Raw genomic sequence first — 27,263 nt, 5'->3', positions numbered from 1 at the left:
ATAACCTTACATCTTTGTCATTTTCAACCTCAGGATATAGTGGAGCATTATGCTGGACTGCTCTTCCATAAACCCCTGATGGCGGTTCAATGCTTGGTTTCACTGGAAACGTGTCCTCACTTTCCACAGAGGATATTACTGGCTGGCTGCAAGTTGTTGGTGCTGAATTTGGATTTCCAAATACACCTGCAATCAAACAGTTATTGGTTACGTAATGGCACTCTAGATAACCAATTTTAATATCACGTATTTTTATCTAAGAAAAACAATGCACTGTCAAACACATGTTAACTAATCATGAAATAAACAAACAAATATCCTAATCAGACAAGAAGATAGTGGTTTCTGAAAGTGTAAGTGAAAATCACATATTTAAGTGCGGTTCATGGGAAGACTCATAGGAAGACTGCTATGAACTATACATTTAAGATGACTTCTACATGCAAGACTTTGAACTGGGATTTGTTTAGATACACAAAGAAGAAAGAAAAGCATAAATTTTGAAGTAGATAAAGTTTTATGGAAAGTTTAACCAAAAAAAAAAAAAAAAAACCCAAAACCCCAACAAGCCTATGTCTAAGGTATAGCAGTTTGAGTAAAAATGACCCCCAAAGGCTTATAAATTTTAATCCTTGGTCACTAGGGAGGGGTGCAGTTTGAAAAGATGGAACTATGGCTTTTTTTGAGGAAGTGTGTCCCTGAGAGTGTGCTGCATTGAGGTGTCAAAGGTCCATACCAAGCCCCGAGTCTTTCTCTTCCTGCTGCCTGTGGATCAAGATGTAGAACTCTCAGCTATTTCTTTAGCACAGTGTCTGTCCTGCATGCTGCCAAGCTTCCCACCACATGATAATGGACTAAACCTCTGAAACTATAAGCCAGCCCCAATTAAGTGTTTGTCTTTATAAAAAGTTGCTCTGGTCATTATGTCTATTCAGAGGAACAGAATACTGACAAAGACACAACAAAAATTGAAATTATGGACAATAAATTTTCAGGAATAGTCTAAAGATAATTTGAGGAGAGTCTTAAATGAGATTATCAAATTAAGTATTTCCAACAAATTCTATTTCATAATACTAAACAAAAAGATGCATCCTTTGTTGTGTATCTGCCCACATCTTAGCTTTTCAGTTCAGAAACAAAGGAGCACTAGCACCAGCATTCACCTTACTCTGCTTTCTGACTGCACACACGACAGACGTGCGAAGCACTGCCTACGGATATTACAGCCCAAGCTGGCAGCAGAACTTGGCAGTGTAACTTTATATTTTTATTTTTATACAGACAAAAACTAAGAGTTATATGGCCGTAAAAATTTACGTCAAGGTTCCAGAAAATTCTTGAGTCCAGGCAATGTATGACAGGAATAGGTTCTATGCTGGTTCAAGGTGGACCTTGAGAGGCTACTGAATAAAACTGTGTCCACAACAGTCTCAGGCCTTTGAACACGTGGTCCCCAGATGTTGATATTATTTGAAGGTGTGGCCTTGCTGGAGAAGTATGCCACTGGGAGGGCCAGCTTTGAGAGTTCATAGTCTTGCCCTACCTCTGGTTTGCCCTCTGCTTCCTGCTCCTACCACCATGCCTGTCACCTGATGCCATGCCCCCCTACCATCATGGGATTGTATCTTCCATGGCCCCTGCTTCAGTTTTTGACTCTAGGTTCCTCCTTGAGGTCCTTCCAGCCTTGGCTTCCCTTCCACATGGACTATAAACAGTAAGCCACATAAACCCTTTCTTTTCCTAAATCAGTGTTACCACAGCAACAGATACCGTAGGATAGATAAGCTATGAAGCCTAATTTGTAACGTAGACCTCAGTAGGTAAAGATACCAGGACCATGGAATATTTTTGAGGGAAGCTTCATGCATATAGAAGAGCCAGCTAAAGAAGAGGGCAATGTGCTGCAGATGGTAGAGCTGGAAGACCAGGGACACGCAAAGCCAACAGACCGGAAATTGTGATCACAAGGCACACATGGCTATAGGATTTGGCAACAGTTCTGTTGAGTTTCTATCTTGCTCTGGTCTGATATTACCTTGGCTTTATTCCTCCTTTTTGAAATGGGCATGCTTATTTTGTGTCATTGTATACTGAAGTATGCAACTTGGTTTTACTTTATTTTAAAATTTATTTTATCTTATTGGGGTTCATGCTGTAAGACTGCCTTCAGTCTCAAGAAATTTGGACTCTTTAATGGTGGGACTATGAGAAGTTTTGAAGTTGGAATAAATACATTTGTATCATGAGATGACTGTGACCCTGTGGGGCCAAAGATGGAATGTTATGATTCAAAGTGATGCGTTTGAACATCATACTGACAAGGGGTGTAGACGTGTGATAATAAATCTACTTGACTGAAACTAGAATCATCTTAGAAACACACTTCTGGGTTAGTCAATGAGGACATTTTCAGATAAGCTGACTGAGGGATGGTGCACCTTAAAGATGAGTAGGCTGGGGTCCTACACTGAACAGCAAGCAGGAACTAAGCTGAACATGAACATTTATCTCTCTGCTCCTTACTGCAAATGGAGTGTGACCAGCTACATTGCTGCCATTATGACTTTCCCACCACAATGTACTCTATTCCCTGACATTATGGGCTAAGTTAAAGTCCTTGTCTCTCAAGTTGCTTTTTGTAAGGTATCTGGTTACAGTCATGGGAAAATAAAAAAGGCAGCATTTATTTAAAAAAAAGAAAATTTAAAGGTACTTAAAGTAATTATCCTACTTCAAGGTTGTCTTACATCTTTAAAATATATAACATGGGTTCATTTTGATTTACTAGAAATAATACATTTTATATTAAATTATATTATTAAAGATAAAGACTGCGATTTAGACTTTAAATCATAATAAAATTATCATAGTTACCTTAAAACTGTCCAACTACTTTTTGAAAGTTACTGATATGAACGACCCATAATTTCACTCAAGGACAGAAATAAGAATTTAAGCATTCATTTTTAATTATTTAAATTAATATCGACAAGATTTGCTTATGTGTAAAGAATGCATAAATTGATAGGCTAGATAACTTTTAAATACCTTTTCCAACAATTACTACTGAGTCTTCTGATAAGGTGTTTGTAGATGTGAAGTCAAAACTGGAAATCTGCTGTAAATTTGATGACCTAGTAAATCCTAAAACAAAAAGGAAGAAGAAAGGAGAGAGTAACAAACACATTTAAAAACATTATAGACTATTTTAGGTTATGAGGCCTTTAAAATTGAAAATGTATTTTATAAAAAAAAATAGATGACTGAAGTCAGTAAGTATGTAAAGTCAGAATGCCCACTAGACATTAGCTCCCACAGAGAACGACAGCAATGAAGCCTCCCGTCCCGTCCCTTACGGACTCTCTACAGGCCAGGGTTGAGGATGAGAGAAGCGTATAATCGTACAGTTGTGCACTGATCATCAGAGAGCTAAGCAATGAAAATGGAGGAACCCGTGCATACCATACAGAGATGAGGCCAATCTCAAGAAAACCGCACTCTTCTAGGCTGCTCGAATTGGTTTACTTGCCCAGTTTACTACAGGTAAATACACAGCCTATCATCCTTGACCAGCTGTTATTTCAGATCAGAAAAAAATTAAGCCCCCCCCCCTTTTCCTTTGTGTCATTTTTGAGGCAGAGTCTTGCTATGTAGCCCAGAGTAGCCTCAAATGCAAAAACATCTTGCCTCTACCTCCTGAGTCTTGAGACTGCAAGTATGCACCACTATGTCTAGCTAAAATGGTCATCTTATCTGCTCCACAGTTGTCACATGCCCCCCCACCTCCCAAAAGGCAGCTCTTTACTTATTGAAACTCACAATATACACCAGGTTGGCCTTAAACTCATGGCAACCCTCTAGTCACAAGCTCTCAAAGACTGAGACTCCAAGAAGGAACTACCACCTGACTAAAGAAATTGCTTTAAGTGCAGCTAGCATAGAAGAATTTAGGAAATGGACAAAGCACCCATCCACAGTACTGATCACTATTGCAGTTTAAAAATATAACAGTTACAGTGGCTAGTGACAATAGAGAAGTTCTAGCTAGCAGAAGGAAGGAACTTTCCTGCTGCCACATCTTGGGCCCACGGTTGCCACCTACACAAACAACTTACATGGTTTTCTTACTATATCTGAGTGATGACATTTTTTTTTTTTTTTTTGGTTTTTCAAGACAGGGTTTCTCTGTATAGCCTGGCTGTCCTGGAACTCGCTCTGTAGACCAGGCTGGCCTCGAACTCAGAAATCCACCTGCCTCTGCCTCCCAAGTGCTGGGATTAAAGGCCCACCACACCTGGCTGAAATGTCTTAGAAAAGAAAGCTGTTGGTATGTATGTGGCTGTACATGTTCTTGGGGTAAATCTCAGTATGGATTCCTAGTTTTAACTAATGTTTACTCCTTTGAATTGGCTCCTTTAGACAAGAGCATAGACCATAAACCTAAAGAGTTATTTAAGAAATAACCTATCAGCAGAATGGTAAGTTAAAAACCTTAAAGTTAAGAATTCTTAGAATTATTTTTTCTTGGTATGCTTAGAGAAGATTCTGACTTAGATATATTGAATATTAAAAATTAATTTGTCATGAAATTTACAAACCTTTTGTATACTTTTGCCTTGGGTGTTCCTTATTTTGTATTTTTAAAGCACTAGGTGAAATGTCATGTGACCTATCATCTTCAAAATCACCACATCCAAACCCATAGTTCATACGTTGGCCAATTATGCTTACACTGGGTGTTGTTATCCCTATAAAATAAAATAATATTTATTTAAATAATGTGGTAATATTTACAATAGGTAATATCTTTCCTCTAAATCGATTTTGTTAAATACTTTTTTAAAAGATCAGCAATATTAGAAATTATGTTAGTAATTTTTAAAGTTTTACTATATTTTAAGCCAAGTAATTTTCAGTGAAATAAAAAATATAATGTTTGAAAGTTAGTTAAATAATTGTATGTTAAATGATGTAGTGGTGCATGCTTGTAATCCTAGCAACCAAGAACTAGAGATAAGAGGATCACAAGTCTGAGGTTATCCTAGGCTACATAAAATGTTCAATGACAACTAGGGCTACAAAAATGAATTAAGAACTTAACTGATTAAATTAATAAATAAAATCCTTAAATTTTCACAAAAAAGAAAAATGTTCAAATGTTATAGCAATGGCTAATTATTAAGAAAGAAAGAAAGAAAGAAAGAAAGAAAGAAAGAAAGAGAGAAAGAAAGGTAGAAAGAAAAAAGAAAAAAAATCCAAAGGTTTCAAGAGAGGCATAAAGGGGCCTATGTTCTTTACGCCTTTCTCTTGTGCTCCCATGTGATGAGTGTACACTGGTCTGGCTAATGATGCAGACATTTTGCATAATTAAGAACTCTGCACCTGGAATCATGCTTAGCAGACTAGATTTCTGCCCTGCAGCTTAACTGCTGAGAGATCCTGCTAAGCCATTTCATGTGTGTAAAATGAGAAGGAGAGTAAAACCTTTCCCAGAACTGTCACATGAGTTAAATGCAGGAAATTGAATGCTAGACATAGTGGCATGTGCTTAAAAGCTCTAAAGCCTGGGATGGTGAAACAGGAGAAACACTGTGAATTTGAGGCCAGTATGGGCTACATACAAAAAGGTTAAGGCTAGCCTGGTGTATACAATGAGGCCTTGTTTTATATATCCCCTCTCCCTGGGATTGGGGTGTGAGGGCAAATACACATAAAGAACTTAATATACTACCTAGCATATTGCAAATACTCAAACAATATTATATCTCTAAAATATACTAGTGTTGTTTATGACCCTTTAACAAGTATGTACTACTTGTTAACAAGAATGTACTACTTGTTAACCATTTTCCTGTTTAAATCATCTATACTCTACCACTACTGGAACTTCAAAATATTTACTAAGTAAAAATTCCTATTCAGTATTTTTGCATCCCTGCCAACTTTAATACATAACTCCAATATAAAACAGTAAGCAATAATATACTTCATTTTAAGATAATGCAATACTTGAGGCTGAAGAGATGCCTCAACAGTTAAGAGCACTTAATGGTCTTCTAAAATACCCAGGTTCAATTCCCAGCAACCACATGGCAGCTGACAATTGTTTATAACTCTAGTTCCAGGGGATCTGACGTATTCACACAGACCTATGTACAGGCAAAACACGGTACACATAGAGTAAAAATAAATTGTAAGTAATATAATACTTTAATGAAAACAAAATAACTGGAAAAGTGCTGGCTCTTGAAAGCTGAGCTAGGAAGAACAGGAAATAAAGGGTTTCAGCTAAGTTTACAAAAATCTGCTTACACTAACATGGCCCTAGATTAGATCTCCAGTACCACATAAGACTGGCTTAGCAATAGCAGCACATGTCAGTTATCCCAGAACTTGTGAGGTAAAGCCAGCAGGATCAGATGTTCAAGGCCACACAGCAAGTCAAGACCACCTGGCTACATGAGACTTCTTTCAAAAAACTAAAACAAAAACCTCATTTTAAATGATAATGGCCTTCCAGAAGGAACTGAATTTTTAAATTCTTAGTTTTAATAGTTAATCTAGGTATTAGACATTAGTAGAATATACTGGATTTCGGTAGAAATGTTTCTACTAATGTTTGGCACTGAAGGTATTGGAAAGTCATTTAGGGAGTTCAGTATTATTTACAGTAAAAGATACAAGCATACACGGAAACAGTCCCTGGAAACACTGCAGTCAAGGCATGCTGTCTTTATCATCTTTATACCACTTCACACAATGTCTATTCTGATCAGTATTTTTTCATGTTTTACAATAAACAAAAGTACTTTTGCAGGAATCACTTACAAACAAACTCAATCACTAACAAAGCAAACTCAAATGAAAATGATTCTAAACATTAGGTATTTAATAGTTTGACAGACTGTTAAGTTTATCAAGGATATCTTACACTAAACCCAGTAATAACAGATGTTCTTAAGTTTGTCACTAGAAATCACCAAGATTTGATAAGAGTACTGATTTCTTATTATAATCAGGAGTTCACTAGGTATGAGATGTGGCCTCAGAATCTATTCCCATGCAAAGATTAAGTATGTATGGAAATTATCAAATATTTATTAATTCTGGAAAATGCAATCTATTATACATAGAGGTAGGTACGATTATAATCAATCGCTGACTGATATAAATTCTGCCTAAGTTCACAAAAGTAGCAGCAGAAAGGAACTCAAAACCAGGCTTTAAGTCAGTTATTTTTTCCAATCCTAAAGTAAACTTAGAGTTCCTGTTACAGTTAAATTCAATCTAGGAATCAGCTGCCTCTTCAACCCTATACAAATGTATTTAAAATTCTAAATAATGTTAGGATGCTCAGAATTAAAAAGGATTAAAGGATTTGTTTAAGGCTGTCTTTACGTCTCTCCCTGTAGTGATATATACTAGTGGAAGCCCGTCAGGTACTTTTTATGTGCTATATACTTAAGGCTCCATTACTCTTCTCCAGCTCTTTATTATCAGATTGAGAAACAAAGTTTCAAAGTGTAATTTGTTCATGGTGTAACTATTACTATATATTAATTTGGAATTGTAGTGGTCTTTAATACACTAAAGCTAGTAAATAATGACTCTGTATGTTGAGTCTATATCTCAATGTTAACTATTAGCTTTTGCAAGCTAGAAAGCCAAGCACTCATTTAAGTCAAGTATTCAAGATTAGGATAGGCACTTGGCAGATAACTGAGGAAAACAATCACTGGAAACCAAAACTCTGAGAGTTACCTGGACTCAGTGGCACATGCTTGTAACCTCAGCATTAAGGAGGCTAAGTGAGAGGTACTGCCAGTTCTAGTCAGCATTACATAGAGACTACTTGAAAATAATTAATAATACTAAAAAGAATTTGAGATTCAAAGAAAAAATATAATTGCAGTTAGCATGAGTGTGTGGCTCAGTGGAAGAGGACTTGCCTCGTATGTACACGGCCACACAAGAGACCAAATACATATGCAAAAATCTTATCTGCAACAAAACATTATAAAACATATAATAGTATCCAAAAAAGGTTAGTTATCAATGCTGTCTGTGATAGAGAAAGTACCGGAGCCAGAGGGCAGGATGGGTATACATCTCATCCACACGAGTCTGAGCAAATGCTGAAGGATAGAAAGTGGACTAACTGTGCTGAGTCAACTGATCTAAACCACTGAGTCGAGTGGGCTGATAAAAAGAAAGGAAAAAGGATAAAATGAACTGGGAAAGGTCAGCAGGAGCCAGACTGTTGAAAAATGGCCAATATAGTCAGCTTACAATGGGAAATGGATTATGAGTGAAACAGACTGAAACTGTGCAGCTGAGCAGGCTAACCAGGTAAGAAATAAGGAACTGTGAAAGCAAGCTGTGGTGATGGGATTAAAAATGATACAACTAAAAACAGAAAGTTAATTATCTTATAAATACTCATATATGGGTAAATATAATGTAAATTAACTCTAGAAATGTTAGGAGTTTTTACATTGAAGTCATATAAAAATATAGCCCAGTTTGGTGTAATTTAACCACGATTCGAAACTATATTAGTAATATAGTTTTACTAATCATCAAGAAAAGTCATATCCAGGTTCAACTTTTAACAGACTATAGTGTAAATATTTTTCAAAATGATTACTAATTTCTAAATGTATTTCCTGAGAACTATTTCCTGAGATGTGATAATCTCTGGGTCAGAAAACTCTAACACAGGCATACAAATATATTTATTATTATTAGTTCATGTACATGTTAAGAAATAATAGTTAACTAGTATCAGCTAGTAGTAACTAGATGAATTTATTTTTTGAACCTTGGTGTTCTCAAATTGCTACATATTAGAATTACAAAGGGAGCTCTTGAAATGCTGACAGTCTGGTCTCAATGCATACCGACTAAACAAAAGATCAAATGGAGGAATCTGGCACATCAACACCAATGACTGAGTCAAGGAAATATTTTTTTCCCAGTCAAAGCCATGTTATTCTCATTAGCGTGGTTTTTTAATGAGTTATGATTAGTTACAAATTGTTAAGAACAAAAACCTAAATCTAAGATGTATTTGCTATCTTTTTTGTATTACAAACCAATCACATTCTCTTTTGTTGTTGTTTTGTTTTTCCAGACAGGGTTTCTCTGTGTAGCGACAATCATATTCTTTATAAAGCATATTCACAAAACACAGGATACCTGCACTGGGACTCTGTTCAGCAGCATGGGAGGTTTTCTTTGCAGAAGAAAGCCTTGTTGAGCAAGGTTTTGATCCAAATGTTGGAAATATGTCTGACCTAATGAAACAAAGTAATTTCAATAAACATTTACAATTCAGAACTGTGGAACACTCATATCACTTATTGTATATTCTTTTCCTTAACTCATTAGCATTCTAGGTAAATATGAAAACAAGAAGGAAAAAATATGGCTAAGCATATTTGTTGTTGTTTGTGTGGGGTCATTTTGTTTGACTTTGAGACTAAGTCTCACTATGTAGTCTTGGCTGCCCTTCAATTCACTATTAAGACTCGAAGAGATCCATTTGCTTCTGTTTCTCAAGTGATGAGATTAAACTTGTATATGGCCATGCTAAGTACTTTTGACTGCCTGAACCATAAGGGAACTAAATTATCTAAATTATCTTCTCAATTACTATATACATGTAATCTGCCATTATGTAGAGAGAAATAAGAGACTGGACTGTATTACAAACAATAGCAGAAACTGAGTTTTGCAAATACCATTTTCTAAAAAATTTTCTCTGCTCTACCATTTATATATTATAAAGGCCCCCATGCCTTGCTTTCACAAACCTTCATCATTAAATAATATTAAATCTGGAATGCAAAGAAACCTAGTAAATGTTATAATACAATGAGTGACAGACATTTCACAAAGCAACACCATTTACTAACTAGTTACCATGTATATTTTCCATTGGTCCGATTAAGAAATCAAATTAAGTAAAAAAAATTTTTAATATTTATTTTGTGTCCACAAATGTATTTGTATATGTATGAGTACATGTGTGCAACAGTGTGCATGTGGTGGTCAAAAACTGTTTCTTTCCTTCTACCATGTGGGTCCTGGGGCTCAAAATTGGGTCATTAGGCTTGGTGTTAAGCACCTTGATTCTGAGAGCCATCTCGATGGTTTGTTTTGAAGCTTTTGAAAGAGCCACTTCTCTAGACTACCAGAAATGTAAAATCATATTAAGTATATTTTAGTTGGATGAAAGAAAAATCTTCATTTTAAAAGTATGGTTTTCAGCACTGTTTCTCTTTCACCTTACTGAGAGATGACTTGTCTCAGGAGATAGTGATGTTCTTTGCTCACGATTCTTGAGGCAAGACACAAGTTGTTTAAGAATAATTATCCTATACACAGGAAGCTGAGGCAGGAGAATTCCAAGAGGAAAGCCATCCTAGACTACATAGCAGCCTGGACAGCTTGGTAAAACCATTCAAACAAACAAAAACAAAACAAGACAAAACAAAACACCCTCAAAACATAAAAGGGCTGCAGAGGGAGTCAGGATTCCATGCTTGTTGTCTAGCAGATGTAAGGCCCTGTCTATTCCCAGGATCATCCACATTCCCCCAAATGAATGTATTCCAAAGCTGTGAAACTCAAAGTGTAGAAATCAGAAGTTCTTTAAAGGTAACGAGGTCAATTTCATCTATAAGAGCTCAATACTTAAGAAAATAACTGAGACATAATTCTAAATGTTGCAAATATAAAATGAACTTCTCTTCGCAATTGGTTTGAAATTTTTAACATTATGTTGCAACTGTAGGAGATACAACACAAAATTTCATCTTTTTACAGGATCAATGAAGGACATTAAGTCAAAAAGATCTAAAAATTACTACATGTTTAATGCTCATTGTAAATTGTTACTTTGTTAATATTCTAGATCCACTATGTAAATATATCCCAATATTCTATCTAAGTAGGAACAGTGAAGGAATTTCCAAGAATAAAAGGTTTCTGAGTATAAGTTATGATTTAAGTTAAAATGTGAAAGAGAAAACCATAGGATAAGACAAATTTCTAAAATGAAACATAAAAATTCTTCTAAATTCTATTATTGCTGATATTTAGGCAGCCTCTACTTCCACTTGAGAGAGCTAAATCAAATTGAAGATAATTTTAAATGTGATAAATTTACTTGTGATAGCTGTATATTAACAAATAAAGCCAAAAGAAAACAAAAGACATCAAATTTTAGTAAGAATGAGCAACAGTAATAACTTCCATATTACCAATAGGAGTATCAAATTATGCCACCACTCAGAAAAACTATTCAAATATACATCTATCTACCCACATCATGGCATTTCTACTATTGACTTTCAGTCCAGTCCTAAATAAAGGGAGAATTATTTCAAATGAAGTATTCTGAGACTATGAAGTCACAGAAATTCCCAGAATCCAAGGTGAGGTCACTTTTTCAGAGAAGAGGTTTTCTGGGAAAGCAGGTATAAGGTAGCCAGGACCTGAATCTCAGAGCTGTTAATGTAGGCAGGTCAAATCCTCACTGGGCTGAATGATCTACAAGCATGGAATTCCAAATTTGTAAGATAATGAAAATAACATATAAAAAATAGTGGGGCAACAGCTGGGCCTGCCCTTAACTAGAGTGAACTTGTGCTGACCTATAAAAGTCAACTGGCAAGAAAGCAAATGATCCAGAAAAGAGCTAAGGGATAAAGAATGTTAGAATAAATCTTAGGGAAGCAACTAAAGCATTTGATACAAGGTCACACTCTCTTTCTATTTCTACTCCACTACAGGTAAGTAAGGTGCCGCTGGTAAAACTCCACATTGTGTTTTAAAGGTATTAAACTGTTTAAAGCTTTTAAACTGTTTGTTTTGTCTGAAATGTGGTCTATATAGCCCTAGCTAGCCTGGAGCTTGTTATATAGACCAGGCTAACTCAAGCTCTATTTGCCTCTGCCTCCCCAGTACTAGGATTAAAGGAATATGCCACCACATCCAGCATTTTAAAACATTTTAAGAACTAAAAATTAAATGGCTTTACTTCTTTTCTAGATAGAATGTTAGCGGTCTAGATCACAAATTATAGGTGAATATCAACATGTCAGAAAATAAAGTACATTATTCTCTTCCCCTGAGGCGTTGTAGAAAGAGAAGAGGTCAACGATTCTTGGCTATACACTCCACTTTCACTGTAAGAGCTGATGTTTGGAGAGGAAGCTCGGGACGGGGAGTCAATGGTCAGCTCAAGCTTCATGGCAGAGTCGGGACTGTCAACATCAGAGGTGCTGCTGCTGCCACTGAGTTTGGCTCTTTTCTTAGCTGCACTATTTCGAAGGGACCTAAGAGAGCTGTGCATCTAGGAAAAAGAAAAAGAAACAACCCATGGGATCAATTCTTATACATACATACATACATACATACATATATATATATATATACATATACATATATGTATATATATATATATATAAGATCTGGCCTTAGATTTTTGAACTTCATCAATTAGCCAACTCTCCATCTAGTACAAACAAGATAGATGATGTTATATGCACAAAAGAAAAATAGTATTCCATTGCTTGGGTTAATAAACAACCTACAAGGCTTTGAAGTGCTGTGAAGACAGTGTTCCTTCCACTATTATTAACCATGAAGTCACAGACTATAAGTGAAAGAAGCTAATCAGCTACTACAGCTCCTTCCACATTCTAGAGAGGGTACGAGGAGCAAGCCCTGTCACAGAATGGGACATTTACATGAAACCTGCAAGGGCTAACGTCAAAGTAATGGATCAACGTATGGAACTTCTAAAGTGAGCTACAAGTGAGTTATACTACCAGCCCCCAACAGAAATTATTTTCATAATGAAGAAAAACTGTTATGGTATTGAAAAGTACCATGCTTCCTCTTATAAGCTGTCTATATTACAAAATATGAAAGGGTTTTTTAATGACTTAAAAATGATATTTAGTTCTCACCTCTTCCTGATCCAAATCTTTATCTCTGAAATTCAATTCTGAAAGATCAATTGTAAGATTATCTTTTTCACTTTTCCAAATATCATCAGGCTGTTTCTTCATGTGTCCCATTGTGCTTAAGTCAGCTTTATCAGGCAAGAGGTTTATCCCCCTTGGTATGGGAGGAACAGGTTTGGTCCCATTTAGGCCTCTTCGGGAAGAAGGTGATCGCACCAAGGCAGGTGTAAGTTGAACTGCAGTAGTTTTTTCTTGAAAATTTTCTCCTGCATTAAAAACATATATATTTTATTTTCTCTTATTTTCATAGGAAGTATATTTGAGTCATAAGTATTTAGAATACAGTAATTTTAAATTAAAGAGTATATTATATTAGAGACTATAATATAAAATACGATGAAATAAAAGTATTGCTATTCAACAAACAATAAATACATGAAATCCTTCATATTATATAAAACACTATATATTAAGCTACATCTGGAGTTATCATAACTAACATTTGGCACATTTGGTCTCATTTCGTTATACAAACAGTATTTCGGTGGCTGGTATATGTTAAGCAGCATTGGGAACTGGGAAGAACAAACTAACAAACACACACAAGGTTTTTAGGGATTAAGATTTTTAGGGATCAAACTCAACACTTCATATATACTAAGAGCAAGAGCTCTACTACTATGTTATACCAACAGACCAAAATCCTAATTTTTAATATGGTATTTGATCTCATAAGCAGAACAAACAAATTAATAGAAAGGTATGAAGGGTCAGTGTGAAGAGAATATTGTGACATAACAGGCTGAGTAGAAAAGCTTATAGTTATAAAGTGAACTCTAGGTTTGTGAGTAACTTAAAAGCAGTAAATCTTACCTCAGAGGCTGAGGATAGAAAAGCATGTAGGATATAGGGAATGCCCTTAAATCCTTTAAACTGGATTTGTCTGAATTAATTTACATGCTAATGTCATGACTAGGGTGTAAGATATTATTATTATTAGTTGGTTTGTTTATGTGTTTTCAAGACAGGGTTTCTCTGTGGAGCAGAAGCCTAGCTGTTCTGGACTTACTTTGTAGACCAGGCTGGCCTGAAACTCATAGGGATCTGCGTGCCTCTACCTTCCAAATGCTGGAATTAAGGCATGTGTCACCATGCTCAGCAAGGTTTAAGATATTAAGAGAGAATATTTTAGTAACAAGAGAAAATTTGTTACAATCTTTTTTTTAAGCAATGAATGTCAACCACATAAAAAGGTATCAATCATAGCAAAATATGAAGGATTTTTATATTTTCAATGCTAAAGACTTGCTAGTAGGCCCTTGCAACATGTTCCTTTACACTATAAAGAACTGTCTCTTTCCCAGGTCTTCTTTTTTTTAACTTAAAAAAAAAAAAAAAGATTTATTTATTTATTTATTTTATGTGTATGAGTACATTGTTGCTGTCTTCAGACACACCAGAAGAGAGCATCAAATCCCATTACAGATGGTTGTGAGCCACAATGTGGTTGGTGAATATTGAACTCGGACCTCTAGAAGAGCAGTCAATGCTCTTAACCACTGAGCCATCTCTCTAGCTCTCTTTCCCAGTTCTAAAAAAAGTATCTTAAAGTGGCAATGTAAGTAAAGAAATGGCCATTTCAAAGCAATTTTTTACTGTTTCTTTGCTCTATTAAGTATATTATTATGTACTTTCCTAAATATTTGCAGGCCAGAGGAAAAGACATAATTAGCTAGGTTTTAAAATTTAATAATGTTATATATTAACTTCAAAGCATTAATTCAAACATAAATAAACTTAAATAAAACACTGATCTTCACCATCGTTCTTACCTGTAGGGTCAGATGATTTCTGGTTGGCAAGCTTTTTCTGTGGACTTGGCTTTGACAGTCCTTCGAAGCTCTTAAGAGGCCAAGAATTTGAGAAACTAATGGAATTATCTTGCGACTTCTTTGGTGCTACAGAAAGAGGAGATGTGTGCTTTGGACTAGTTCGAGGTGATGCGAGAGGATAGGATGGAAGGATGAAGGATCCTGGACTTGCATTTGAACCAGAGTATGAAGAAGTTCGTTCTGATTGACTACCAAATGTTTGCTGTGTCTTACTGCCAAAATCAATGCTAGCATATACTGTAACAAAACAAAGACAGTATGTTATTTACATACACACATCCATTGTCTCAGAGTGCAAAGGCTTTTCCTCTTCCACATTTAGATCTCCCATATAGCATTTCTGTTTTTGTATGGTGCCAGGACACAAGTTAATTAATTTTGAGAAAAATACTTCATATCTTCAAATACAAAGCTCTTATCCTTCTGAAATTTTCTACTACATTAGTAGTTATTTTCTTCTTGTAATTTTCTAAAATTGTATATATATAAGCATATATATGCATTTATGTCAAATACATATATAAAAAGAATATTTTTAGTGAATCTTTGTTCTTATTTTAATTTTGGTGGACATATTTCCATATCAACGTATTTATTCTTTGAGCATATGTCTATTGTACCTTTCCCATGTTTACAGTCTTTTACATTTTAAGAAAATTATCTACCATGGAGCTGTATCCCACCCATTAACAGCACTCCCCTCACCCTGACACACACACTTAAAGCAGCATTTCAGAGGAAGAAAATCATCCGATTGCATTTCTTTATGTATGTAGTCCATGCATATGCATGTGGAGGACAGAAGTTTATGTCAGCTGTGGTCCTTAACTGCTCTCCACTTTATTTTTGGACTAGGCTGAAGCACTCTGACAGCAACAGACTGTATTAAACAGAGGAATCACCCTCTGTCTTGCCCACACTGGCATTACAGGTGCACATTCCTGGGCCTGGAATTTACACAGGTGCTAGAGATTGAGGCCCACATGCTTACAAGACAAATTATTAACAACTGAGCCATCTTTCCAGTCCCACCACTAAAATTCAAATAATAAGTTTTTCCTATTTATGTTGGTGGCAATTATTGGTAAGTTTGATTTAATTCTATTATCTTGTCTTTGTTTCTGCATTACTTCAGTCCTATCTTTTGTTTTTGTTGATTGGGAAGCTGCCTTCAAACTTACTACATAGCCTATGCAGGCCTTGAACTTCCTACTTCTAGTTCTACCTTCCTAGATCTGAAATTAAAGGCATGCAAAACAGGCACAGCAGGTTTTGTTTGTTTGTTTGTTTTGTTTTTTTAATAATGGTTCTTGGGTGAAAGCTAGAGCCCGTGTGCTCTAAGCATACAGTCTCTGACTAAGCTACCACAAGTGTCAGATCAAATCCTACTACTACCTGTTTATGCCATCCTCTTACTCCTCTATGAATTTTTTTTCCTTTTGTAATTACGGTCTTGTGGGGAAACTCTGCTAATTAAGGTCAAAGTCCACCTCTAAGCTTGCCTCAATATGGACTGGCAGGGCTTCTCCTCTCACCTTGTCAGAAGCAGTCTAACCCCCCATACCCACCTCTACCTGAGAAGCCTTAGATTACAAGATCAACTCCTGATAAAAACCCATTTAGTTAGCACCTAAGATTCTTGAAATGCTTTCCCATGGTAATGAGGCATTTCAGTACCCTAATTCCTCAGCCAATGACCTTTGCTCATCCTTAATGTTCCTACCCTCAGTTCCCCAAAACTTTATAAGCCTGAATCACCCAAAGTAAAGTTGCATCCTTTTAGCCAGACCCTGTGTGGTCATTCTTCGTAGGTATACTCACAGGGCTTCTGAAGCCTCTGCCCTCTTTGCCCACGTGGACCTTGTCATCCAAGAAGAACCACCCTGTAGCCTCAGTTGGCCCAGACTTCATGTTTATGTCATGGCAATTCTCCTGCCTTGTCCCAAGTGCTGGGATCACAGGAATAAGCTACCATGTACAGTTTATATCCTGTCTCATCTAAAATGACCTGTCAGGAAATTATATAGTTCCTAAGAAGACACAATAAATTCCATGTAGCTTTAAAATTCAAACCGGTCGTGGTGGCGCACGCCTTTAATCCCAGCACTTGGGAGGCAGAGGCAGGTGGATTTCTGAGTTTGAGGCCAGCCTGGTCTACAGAGTGAGTTCCAGGACAACCAGGGCTAGACAGAGAAACCCTGTCTCAAAAAAAACTAAACAAAAAAACCCCCAAAGAACTAAATAAATGCATGTGCAAAGTACTATTTAATTAATGTTACTTTCAACTCATAATAGCCTTCATCGTATGTTTAGTTATATTTAAATCAAGATTAAGAAGTCTAACATTTTAGAGTAATAATTATAAAAATATTAGTATCATCAAATTCTAACAAGCTTTCGTTATGATCATACAAACTGGTGTGTGAGTTAGTGTCATGATGACACTAGTGTAACATTATAAATAACATCCTAAGTGTAACATAAATAATGCTGCTTTGTAAATCTGGAGCTTTTACCTTTATCTTGATGGCCATTGGCTGTCCCCAAAAACTGTAAGTCAGAACCCACACTGCCAGTTCTACAACCTATCTGTGACAATCCAAGCTGCCCACATTTCCCGGGAAGATTTGTCTGAAGATCTGCAGTATTACCTTTGAAAAAAGAAGGCAAGGAGGAACAAAGTAAAAATAAAGGTTATTTTATGAATACATATTTCATAAATGTTAGTAAAATTATATTCTGGATTTTAACTCATGACTACAGGATTTTCCAATGGCAAATGTCATCCTTTTCTTGCCTGCTTCACTTAGGAGGCCAAACACACAAAAATAAGAAAAATTCTGCCTTTCTCAAAGAGCACTCAGGAGACAGCAGAGGCAGAAGATCTGTGAACTCAAGGCCAGTCTGGTCTACATAGTGAGTTTATCTGCCTCCTGAGTGCTGGGATTGAAACCATATGCCATTATAGTCAGCTAAATACCTCCTTCTATGATAATTACACAATTAAACATCTTTCCAATTTCTCTGGCAGTTCTTAGATTCTTTTTTTACTTCCCTTTTCTTACTTTCTGTGAGGAATCTATCTAGCAAATCAGGTCAACTTTACCTATGACGTGTAATCAGAAGGGAGTCATTTTCACTCCAGTCACTGCTGTGCTGGTTAAAGCCTCTATAAACCTTGGCCAGGATTCTGACAGGGAACTCAGTCAGTTCTCCCTCTTTTGCCCTTTGCCTCCTTTCACCTGCTTTAAAAATAACATCCAAAATGCATGGCAGTGAAATGGCAAGTGACAGCACTACCTCAAAATTCTTCTCAGAATGGGCTGGTTCACTTAGCAGTCTCAGGTCTTACAGCGAGGCCTTTCAGTTTTTCCTCTTTCATTTCATTCAGCCATCTTGGTTATTCTGCCCTGAAATCACTTGCTCTTCACTCTTCACATCTAGTTTGCTTCAAACATTCCCCTCCTGAACATAACTGCCTGTTAATCACTTAGTTTAAATAAAATCTCCCACATCACCATCTAATCTATCATGTCTTAAATTGATTTAATATTTGCTCCCCTGCTCTACTAGAACTGACGCTTTCCTGTTTGTTTTGGTTTTGAGAGAGGGTCTCACTCTATAGTCCTGGCTGGCCTGAAACTCTTTTGTAGGCCAACCTGGCCTGGAACTCATAGAGATCTGTTTGTTCCTTCCTCCTAAGCATTAAAGGTGTATACCACCACCTCCAACATAGAATACAAGCTTTTTCACAGTATTATCCCTTTCTTGAAAGCTACATTAAGAACATTAAGAAATATATCCGACATGTAGACTTATGCTCAAGAAATATTAGTGTCTTAAGTGACCTTGGCCTTCCATTACTAACAGCCTACAATGAGATGACCTATGATCTCATGACACAATTATGTCAAAGTGTCTGCTTTTTAGCTAGTCTTCAATAGCATTTATTTCAAATATTTACTCACCAGCACCACATGTAGGAACTGACTCTGAGTTAAAGTCCCGACTACTCTGAAATAAGTTTCTTGATGACCTTTTTTTGCTAAAACATAAATCATCACTGGCTGGCATTCCTTGAGAGGGCTTTAATTTTGGAGACGGGATAAGGTCATGAGCTGAAAACTGAGAAGAGAGTAAGTTAGCAAATTTTTGCTAAGCCTCCTTGGTAACAAATAATTTAAAACCAATTACAAAACCCAGATAAAGAACAGAATTATTGAGTATGTAATGCAAACACTCATTCAGCATGACACATTAACAGTATTTTTCCTTCCAAGATAGAAATGCTAGTTTTTTCCTTCTTTTACTAGACTTCAAGTCTTTTCTTTACCTTTCTTTTATCTGGCAGTAAGAGTGGAGAAAAAACACAAAAGGAAAGGATGTCTGACTCATCAGCAGAAACTACTTAAGTCATTTCAGCATTAGGCAATGAGCAACCTAACAGACAAGCATTAGTGATTACTAATGTCCTGGAGCCCACCTAAAACCACTACAAGCAAAGGTAAAGAATGTTACTACAGGGCTCTGGTTACAACCAGTTAAGTAGGGGCTAGAGGGGTGCTCAGTGATAAAACGTGCTTACAGGCATATGAGAAGCCTGACTAGCAACAAACAAACAAACAAACAAACAAACATACGCCAAGTACACCACACACACAGTTCTTGATGGTTTCCAGATACTTCCTCATAAACAGAGCATAATTTGTTAGTGATGAAAGTTCTTCCAAGTCAGTATTACAATTTCCACAATTGTTCATATAGTAGTAGTTTAAGTATCAAATGGAATTAAACAAGAAGCCAATTACAGTTAACTTCCAACTGAATAATTTAAAACAAAAGATTAGCAGATAGACTAGTAGATGACACAATAACTATTCTTCGCTGTGCAGTAAATTTCACATTGTATTTGCTTTGTAATTAATGTCAACCTTTTTTTAACCCATCCTCTCTCTCTTATTACCTTTCCAAACTCTAATAAGTCTGTCAAACAGTGACAACAGCCCTGCGGTTAGCACTGCTATAAAGCCAAACCACAGGCTGGAGAAAGGCTCAGTAAGTCAAGGAACTCCCCGCCAAGTCTGAGGACCTGACCCCCACACGGAGGAAGCAGGAAATCAACTCCTACAAGCTGTCCTCTGACCACCACTCGCTAACTGTGGCATGCACATAAACACCACAGAAACATCATCTTCCACTTAAAGAAAATCAAAGACAAAGAAAATGCTAGAGGCAAAGAAGAGAAAAAAGAAAACACTCGATTGACACAGAATCCAAAATAAAAAAATAAATACATCTGACTCTTCAGAAGTCATGGAAGAGAGAAGAAAGTACATGAAATAAAATGCCAAGAAAATGAAAGGAAAAATCAAATGCTATCAGCCTTGCTAGAATTCTGAATCCATGGAAATTACCACAAAAGTGAAGAACAAAAAAGCATCCACAGACAAGCAGAAATTGGGCATTTTTCTAGTAAGACTTTGCCTTACAACAAATTTTAAGAGTTCTTCTTATGAAAAGAAAATTAAAGCCAAAAATCCTTAATACATACACACAGAGAAAGCAGAGCGAGAGAAGGAGAGAAAGAGACTGACAGACAGACATATAGAAGTGCACTGGAGAAACAATAAGGGAGATATAACAAATTTTTAAAAATTATTTAGTGTGTGTGTGTTGCCTGTATGTATTTCTATGCACCATGTATGTGTCTGGTGCCCAGGAGGGCCAAAAGAGAGTGTCAGGTCCCCTGGAACTATAATTATAGATGGTTGTGAGTCACTATGTAGGTGTTGGGAATTGAAAGCGTAGCAAGTACTCTTAAGCATTAAACTTTCTCTTCGGCTCCCTTTTTTCTTATTCTTGATTGCTCTAACAACTCAAAACAGTAGTATTAATGTTTTTATTTATTGTGTCTGTGAAGATGTAAACACATACTCTAAGGCAACTATAAAACAAATAGAAAAATAAAAGAGTAATTGATATGCTACAGAAAAGGAAAAGACAGGATCATAAACATTCTCAATTAAATCTATAAAAGACTAAAAATGTTAAAGACAGAAATAAACATAAGCAACAAATAGAAAATATGATATGTACTAATTCATATTAAGTGTTAATAGTTTAATCTATACCAATTACAACACAAGATGGGCTACAGAGATAGCTCAGCAGTTAAGAGCATTTGCTGTGCAAGCAGGAGGTCCTGGGTTCAAATCTCCAGAACACATACACATAAGTGAGTGAGAGAGAGAGAGAGAGAGAGAGAGAGAGGAGAAAAGCAGAGGATGACTGAACTTATGCTTGTAGCCTCAGTGCTGTCAGACAGAGACAAGAGAATCTCTGAAGACTCATGACTATCAGTCAGCTCAGGTTCAGTGAGAGGCTTTGTCTGAAGGAAATGAGGCACAGTGATACAGTCGGACAACAGATACCTCCTACATACATACACACACAGCCTATACCATATATGTATATATATACCACACTCACCAAAAGAACATTTTAAAGGAGTTGTCTGAGTAAAACAAAAAAGCAAAACCTAACTATGTATTTTCTACAAGAAAGCAATTTTAAATATATTAATGTATACATATTAAGTAAAAAGATAAAGAGATACCATGCTAGCATACATAAAAAGAAAGCAGGCACGGGGTGGGAGAGATGGCTCAGCAGTTAAGAGCACTGACTAGTTGCTCTTCCAGAGGACAATGGTTAGACTCCCAGCATATCCCTTGCAGTTCACAAAAGTCTATAATTCCAGTCTCACAGGATCCAGCAACACCCTCTTCTGGCCCCAGGAGCACTGTACATATGTTATACACAGACATACATAAAGGCGAAATACTTATACAAATAAAATTAAAAAATAAAAACAGGAAATTGGGTATGGCTATTAATTTCAGACAAATTGAACTTGAGAGCAAAAAATTAATAGCCATAAAAGGAGTACCTCTCAACAAAGAGATCAATACTCCAAGAAAATATCATTTTAACAACAATATAGTGTCAAACTATGAGATAGAAATAGCAGCAGAGCAGCAAGGAGAAATAAATGAATCCACTACTATAGTTGGCGACTCCATCATCATCAGAAATTGATAGATTCATATGGAGAAAACCAGAAAGGACAATTGCACTCAACAACCTGAACTCGATATAATTATCATCTATAGATAATTTCATCTACAACAGATTGGATATTCCTCTCAAGCTCGCATTCATCAGTATTAGAGAATAGTCTGGGCTAAGAAGACAGCAAGCAGGTACGGCACCTGCTGCACAAGCATGAGGACCTGGGCCTGGATCCCTGTGGATGCAGGATCTGTAACCCCAGTGTGAAGTGGATGGGGCAGACACTGGAGTTACAGATCCTGCATCCACTGGAGCTTGCTGATGAACACTCCAGCTCCAAGTTCAGTAGAAATCACACCTCAAAACAGAAGGCAGACATATACAGAGAAAGGCACTCAATGTCAATCTCTGTCTTTACATACTCACACTTGAAAACATACGCTCATCCACACACACATAGAAAGAGACCACACTCAAGGCCACAAAACACATTAAGAAATGTAAAAGAATATGTCAATAGCTGTTCTGAAACTGAAAGACATTAAGCTAGAAATCAGCAATGAAGAGAAAACACTACCCCCCCTCCAAAAAAATTAAAAAAAACAGTACTTGGAAATTTAAAAAAAAATACTTGTAATTTACACATAAGTCAAAGAAGAAATACTAAGTGAAATTTAAGAAAATTTCAAACTAGATAAAGATGTTTCTGGAATAGCAAAATTGTTTCCATTATTAAAAACTAAAGTTTTGGGGCCAGCAAGATGGGTCACCAGGTAAAGGCACTGCAGCCAAACCTGATGACCAAACTTCAATCCCACAATCCATATGGCACAAGGAGAACCAATCCTCTCGAGTTGTCCTATGACTTCCATATATGTATTATGGCACAAGTGCTTCCCATCTCCCCCCAATAAATAAATAAAATGTAAACAAGGAAAAGAACAAGTTAAAATAAAAGCAAGTAGAGGAAAAATGTAAAAAAAAAAAAAAGCACAGAAATCAGTGAAAACAAGAAATCAAAACAGACACTTCACAAAATTAAATGCTGTTTTTTTTTTTTTTTTTTTTAAAGATCAATAAAATTGTTAAGCTTTTAGTTAGGCTAAAAATGAAGACACATTTTTAACAGTAGAAATGAGAAAAAAAAAACCACATGAATTATATCAATATTAGGATGAAAAAGATAATTTGACCAGGTCAAATCCATTTTATAATCACCTTCCAAAACAGAAAGCATTAGGCACAACCATGTTCATTAACGAAATCTATTTGGCATTTGAGAAGAATTGCTGTCAACTTTCTGTACTCTTTAGAGGACATGCTTAGGGCAGATCTCCTACCTCATTCTATGAGGCTGTGCATATGCTTTCTGTAGGACTGCGACTCCATGAAACTCAGAAAAGGCGAACGTGTGCAAATAAAAAAGGAGCAGTGTTTGGCAAGGGAAGGGGCAGGGAAGGAGGGATAAGCATTCATAACACAGAGGCTATGTATAGCAACTAAACTATTCTTTATGTTATCACCATGGTGGATCCTGTGCACACAGATATACTTGCCAACCCAACAGAATAACAACGCAGGAGTGAAGCCTAACGTAAAGAAGAAACTCTTTGGTTCTTCTTGCTGTTCTTTCACTGACTACAAGCATACGCTCTATCAGTGGTGTGCTGGGAGTTCTGGAGCAGGCTGTTTAAGTGTTAACCACCTGCACTTTTTATTTAGTGTAGCTGTTACCCTAAAGCTGCTCTAAAAACAAACTAATAATACGCAATACACTTTTTTAAAGCTGCATGTTTTTAAATGTGTATATATTTTGTTCATGCTCTCTCCTTTTATAAAACTTACAGTATATTTCTACAGGCATTTCTGGGTACATATTTACAACCTGATTTCTGCGGTTAATTTCAGTTTCACCACTGAAGCTTTCATATATAAATTAGTCTACATGGGCATTTCAGAAATGCACTTATTTTCTGATTCCTGTTGTTAAGGTCAGCACCAGAATCTTTTTATTATAATTTATTATAATAATTATTACTATTGTTTTGACACAGGGTTTCATGTAGCCCTGGATGGCCTCCCACTTATTGAGTAGCCAAGGATGTCCTTTAACATCTCAACTGCCTTGCCTCCACCTCCCATGTGCTAGGATTACAACCATGTGCCACCATGCCCAGCCAGAACCAATCTTAATATAGCCACCAAACATCTTAGATTAGTGGCAGAACAAGCAGGCTTAATAACACTCCTTAAAAGAATGAATGTTTATAATATATAACAGTACAAAAATCAAACAGAAAAGATGGAACTGGAGATACACCTTAGAAGAGTGCTTACCTGGGTTCAACACAGCACAACAAATCACTAAATACAGCCCTTGGGAGAGGGAAGAATAAGTGAGCAATGAGGACACTCAGAAGTCAGTCCCATCTGCTTCTGTACTAGTGCAAAACACTGAACGCAAAAATGCACTTTATCCACTGTAAATCCTTGACTTACATTTTTTACCTTATGGCAAGGCAATATGCATTCAGTACAAACAGTATTTTGAATTTTGATCCTTCCTTGCACTGCTGAGCAGCACTCAGTCCCAGTTATGAGCAGAAATAACCTCTTCTCTACAGTATATTAGGCTGTGAAGCTATGATGTTCAATAGGCTAGACTTAGTAAATGTGTTTCGACTTATGACATTTTCAAGTTACAGTGAGTTTACTAGCGTATAAATCTATCACAAGGAGCATCTGTATTTGCCCTGCCAAAAGAACTAACTCATTCAAAGTTCTTGTAGGTAGTTAAGTTTTTTGTTTTTATTTCACGTTTGTGGTGCTGGAGGTGAGCCCACGGCTTGTACATGCTAGGTAACATTCTCCATCTTCAGCCTTTAAAATTACCCTTTAAGTGGTAATTCAAAGTACAAAAATAACTATGCAGCTAGACATAATGGGACACACCTTTAATCCTGTGCTCAGGAGGTGAATCACTGTGAGTCTGAGGTCAGGCCAGTCTACATAATGAGTTTCAGGATAACCAGAGCTACATAATGAGACCTGTCTTTGGGAGTAGGAGGGTGGGTACCAAAACCAAACCAAAAGGCAAGGAAAGTTATGAAGACATCTTGGTTTTTATTTACTAGATACTTTGGACTTAATTTTTTGTGTGTTAGGTAGGATACAGTGCATGATATTGGAAGTTAGGCTTTCGTTACAAAAGAGGGGAGACCAAATATAGAGTAATAGAAAATATCAGAGAACTTACACTGCCAATTCAATTCAAGATACTCATAAGAAGTTATTAAAACAGGCCGGGCGTGGTGGCGCACGCCTTTAATCCCAGCACTCGGGAGGCAGAGGCAGGCGGATTTCTGAGTTCGAGGCCAGCCTGGTCTACAAAGTGAGCTCCAGGACAGCCAGGGCTATACAGAGAAACCCTGTCTCAAAAAACCAAAAAAAAAAAAAAGAAGTTATTAAAACAAACAAACAAACAATAAGATACCTCTTGGTTCTGTCCACTGAAAGGGCCAATCTGCAATGGCAAGAATTAGCAATAAGTGAAAACATACACAGAATTTGATTTTGAAATACTACTCTGCTATAATGGTAATATTAGGATCCTAGGTGGAGAGTGGGAACAGCTGATTCCAAGTGGGAAACAATAAAGATATCAGGTAAGTCTTAGCATTCTATCTTAAGGAAAGACCCAAACACTAATCATGCCAAATGTGACAGGGAGCCAGCCACTGGTCAAATATGGGACAATTTAGCATTAAAAATCCTAACTTGATAGCTAACACAAAAATGAACTCAATGGTATTTTTAGAAAGTTTTTGTCCCAAAATGCTTTGTCTGAGCATATATGTGTATTTCTAACCCTTACAGGCTTTTGCTTATATAATATGGTTTCTGGTTTTGTGTTTTTATCATATTTCTCAGTGTTCAAGTGTTTCTTGAGCTTTTTCTTTGGCTCGTTTTTGTTTTTTCCTGTTTGCTTCTTTTATCCTATTCTGGTTTGTTGTTTGCCTTTGAGTTGCCTGTTGGTTTTCTGGTGGAGAAAGACTGGGAATTGGGTGGGTGTGGAGGTGAAGAGGATTTGGGAGGAGCTGGGGGAGAGAGATTGATCAGAATATACTTATGGAAAAATGTGTTTTCAATAAAAACTAGAAATATAAATACATTTTTAAAAAGTGTACTCTGGGGTTGGAAAGAAAGCTCAGCAGTTCAGAACTCTGTGACTCTTACAGAGGACAGAGTTTGGGTCCTCAGTATTTACACCAGGCCCATCACAGAAGCCTGTAGCTCCTCTCGCTCATTCAGAGTTGACACCCTCTTCTAGCCTCCATATATGAATACACACACACACACACACACACACACACACACACACACACACACAGACGAATGCACACACAGAGTCATACCTACAGACACATAAATAGAAGTTAAATCTTAAAAAAAAAAAACCTTTTTAATGGCAAAAATTAAAGACAGGAGATAATGATTACATATCAAAAAGAATTTTAGGTAACAAATATAGAGGAAATGTTTTTGTCTTTAATTATATTTTGTAGCTCTCAATGTAATAATACAAATAAAACTATTCACTGGCTGTCAAAAGCAATGAGTAAAACACTGTTGAGGTATGTGTAGTCTCAATGCAATATCTACAGTGAAGGGGAAAATATACCTTTATAATGGATCTTGTCACTTAATCAAATGCTAAACTGAGGTATCACTCAAGGTGGGGCAACCTCACTGTACTGTACCCATGACTGAGGTAATATAGTTGCTAATTATTTTTAACCTGAGTCTACTCAAATAGAAACAATCATATAAATTCATGTGAGATATCCTACAAAACAATTACCCCAAACTTTCAGGGGAAAAGGGGCCTACCATGAAACAAACAAACAAACAAACAAACAAAAAAAAACATACAAGTCCCACACACAAGTAGAGACATAATACTAAATAAAAAGGCACCAACTATAATTGGATAGGGGATGATAACTGTAAAATAAATGTAAAACACAGTTTGGGAACAAATGGAAAAAACTAAATAAAAGCTATATACAATTTAATTACTAGTATTCTATCGTTTTATTACTATTAGTCATAAAATAACTTATTTTAAGACGATGTATGTTATAATGTAAAAGAATGAAATCCAAAATGTGTGCAATTTACTATGAAGTGGTTCATAAAATACAGAGTAAAAATAAGGCAAGATGTTAACTGGGAAATACAGATGAAGTATACAGTACTAATGGTACTCTGAATTTACATGTAGATTAGTAAATTTTAAAACAAAAGCTTCGCAGGGACA

The 27,263-nt window shown here is 36.3% G+C and overlaps 1 protein-coding gene across 6 annotated transcripts in view; it reads right to left on the bottom strand.

The window, feature by feature from the left end:
• The window catches only part of Togaram1 (TOG array regulator of axonemal microtubules 1), a 56,998-nt gene that overhangs the window by 26,882 nt on the left and 2,853 nt on the right, over window positions 1-27,263 (bottom strand). For 3 of the 6 annotated variants that reach the window (XM_006516020.4, XM_006516023.4, XM_017315119.2), the window contains exons 2-11: window positions 25,437-25,466; window positions 18,841-18,997; window positions 17,389-17,523; window positions 14,813-15,109; window positions 12,984-13,246; window positions 12,126-12,364; window positions 9,202-9,299; window positions 4,602-4,751; window positions 3,052-3,147; window positions 11-186 (exon numbers count right to left, since the gene is read on the bottom strand). In XM_006516020.4, the coding sequence (XP_006516083.1) occupies window positions 11-186; window positions 3,052-3,147; window positions 4,602-4,751; window positions 9,202-9,299; window positions 12,126-12,364; window positions 12,984-13,246; window positions 14,813-15,109; window positions 17,389-17,523; window positions 18,841-18,997; window positions 25,437-25,466 (1,641 nt within the window). The remainder of the gene's footprint in view (window positions 1-10; window positions 187-3,051; window positions 3,148-4,601; window positions 4,752-9,201; window positions 9,300-12,125; window positions 12,365-12,983; window positions 13,247-14,812; window positions 15,110-17,388; window positions 17,524-18,840; window positions 18,998-25,436; window positions 25,467-27,263) is intronic. The other 3 variants (XM_006516022.4, NM_001364325.1, NM_177805.3) reach the window with 3 other exon arrangements.

The sequence above is a fragment of the Mus musculus genome, chromosome 12 (genome assembly GCF_000001635.26).
Source record: "Mus musculus strain C57BL/6J chromosome 12, GRCm38.p6 C57BL/6J".
Classification (NCBI taxonomy): Eukaryota; Metazoa; Chordata; class Mammalia; order Rodentia; family Muridae; genus Mus; species Mus musculus.
The sequence above is the reverse complement of the archived record's forward strand: the minus strand, read 5'-3'. Positions and strand labels throughout refer to the sequence as shown.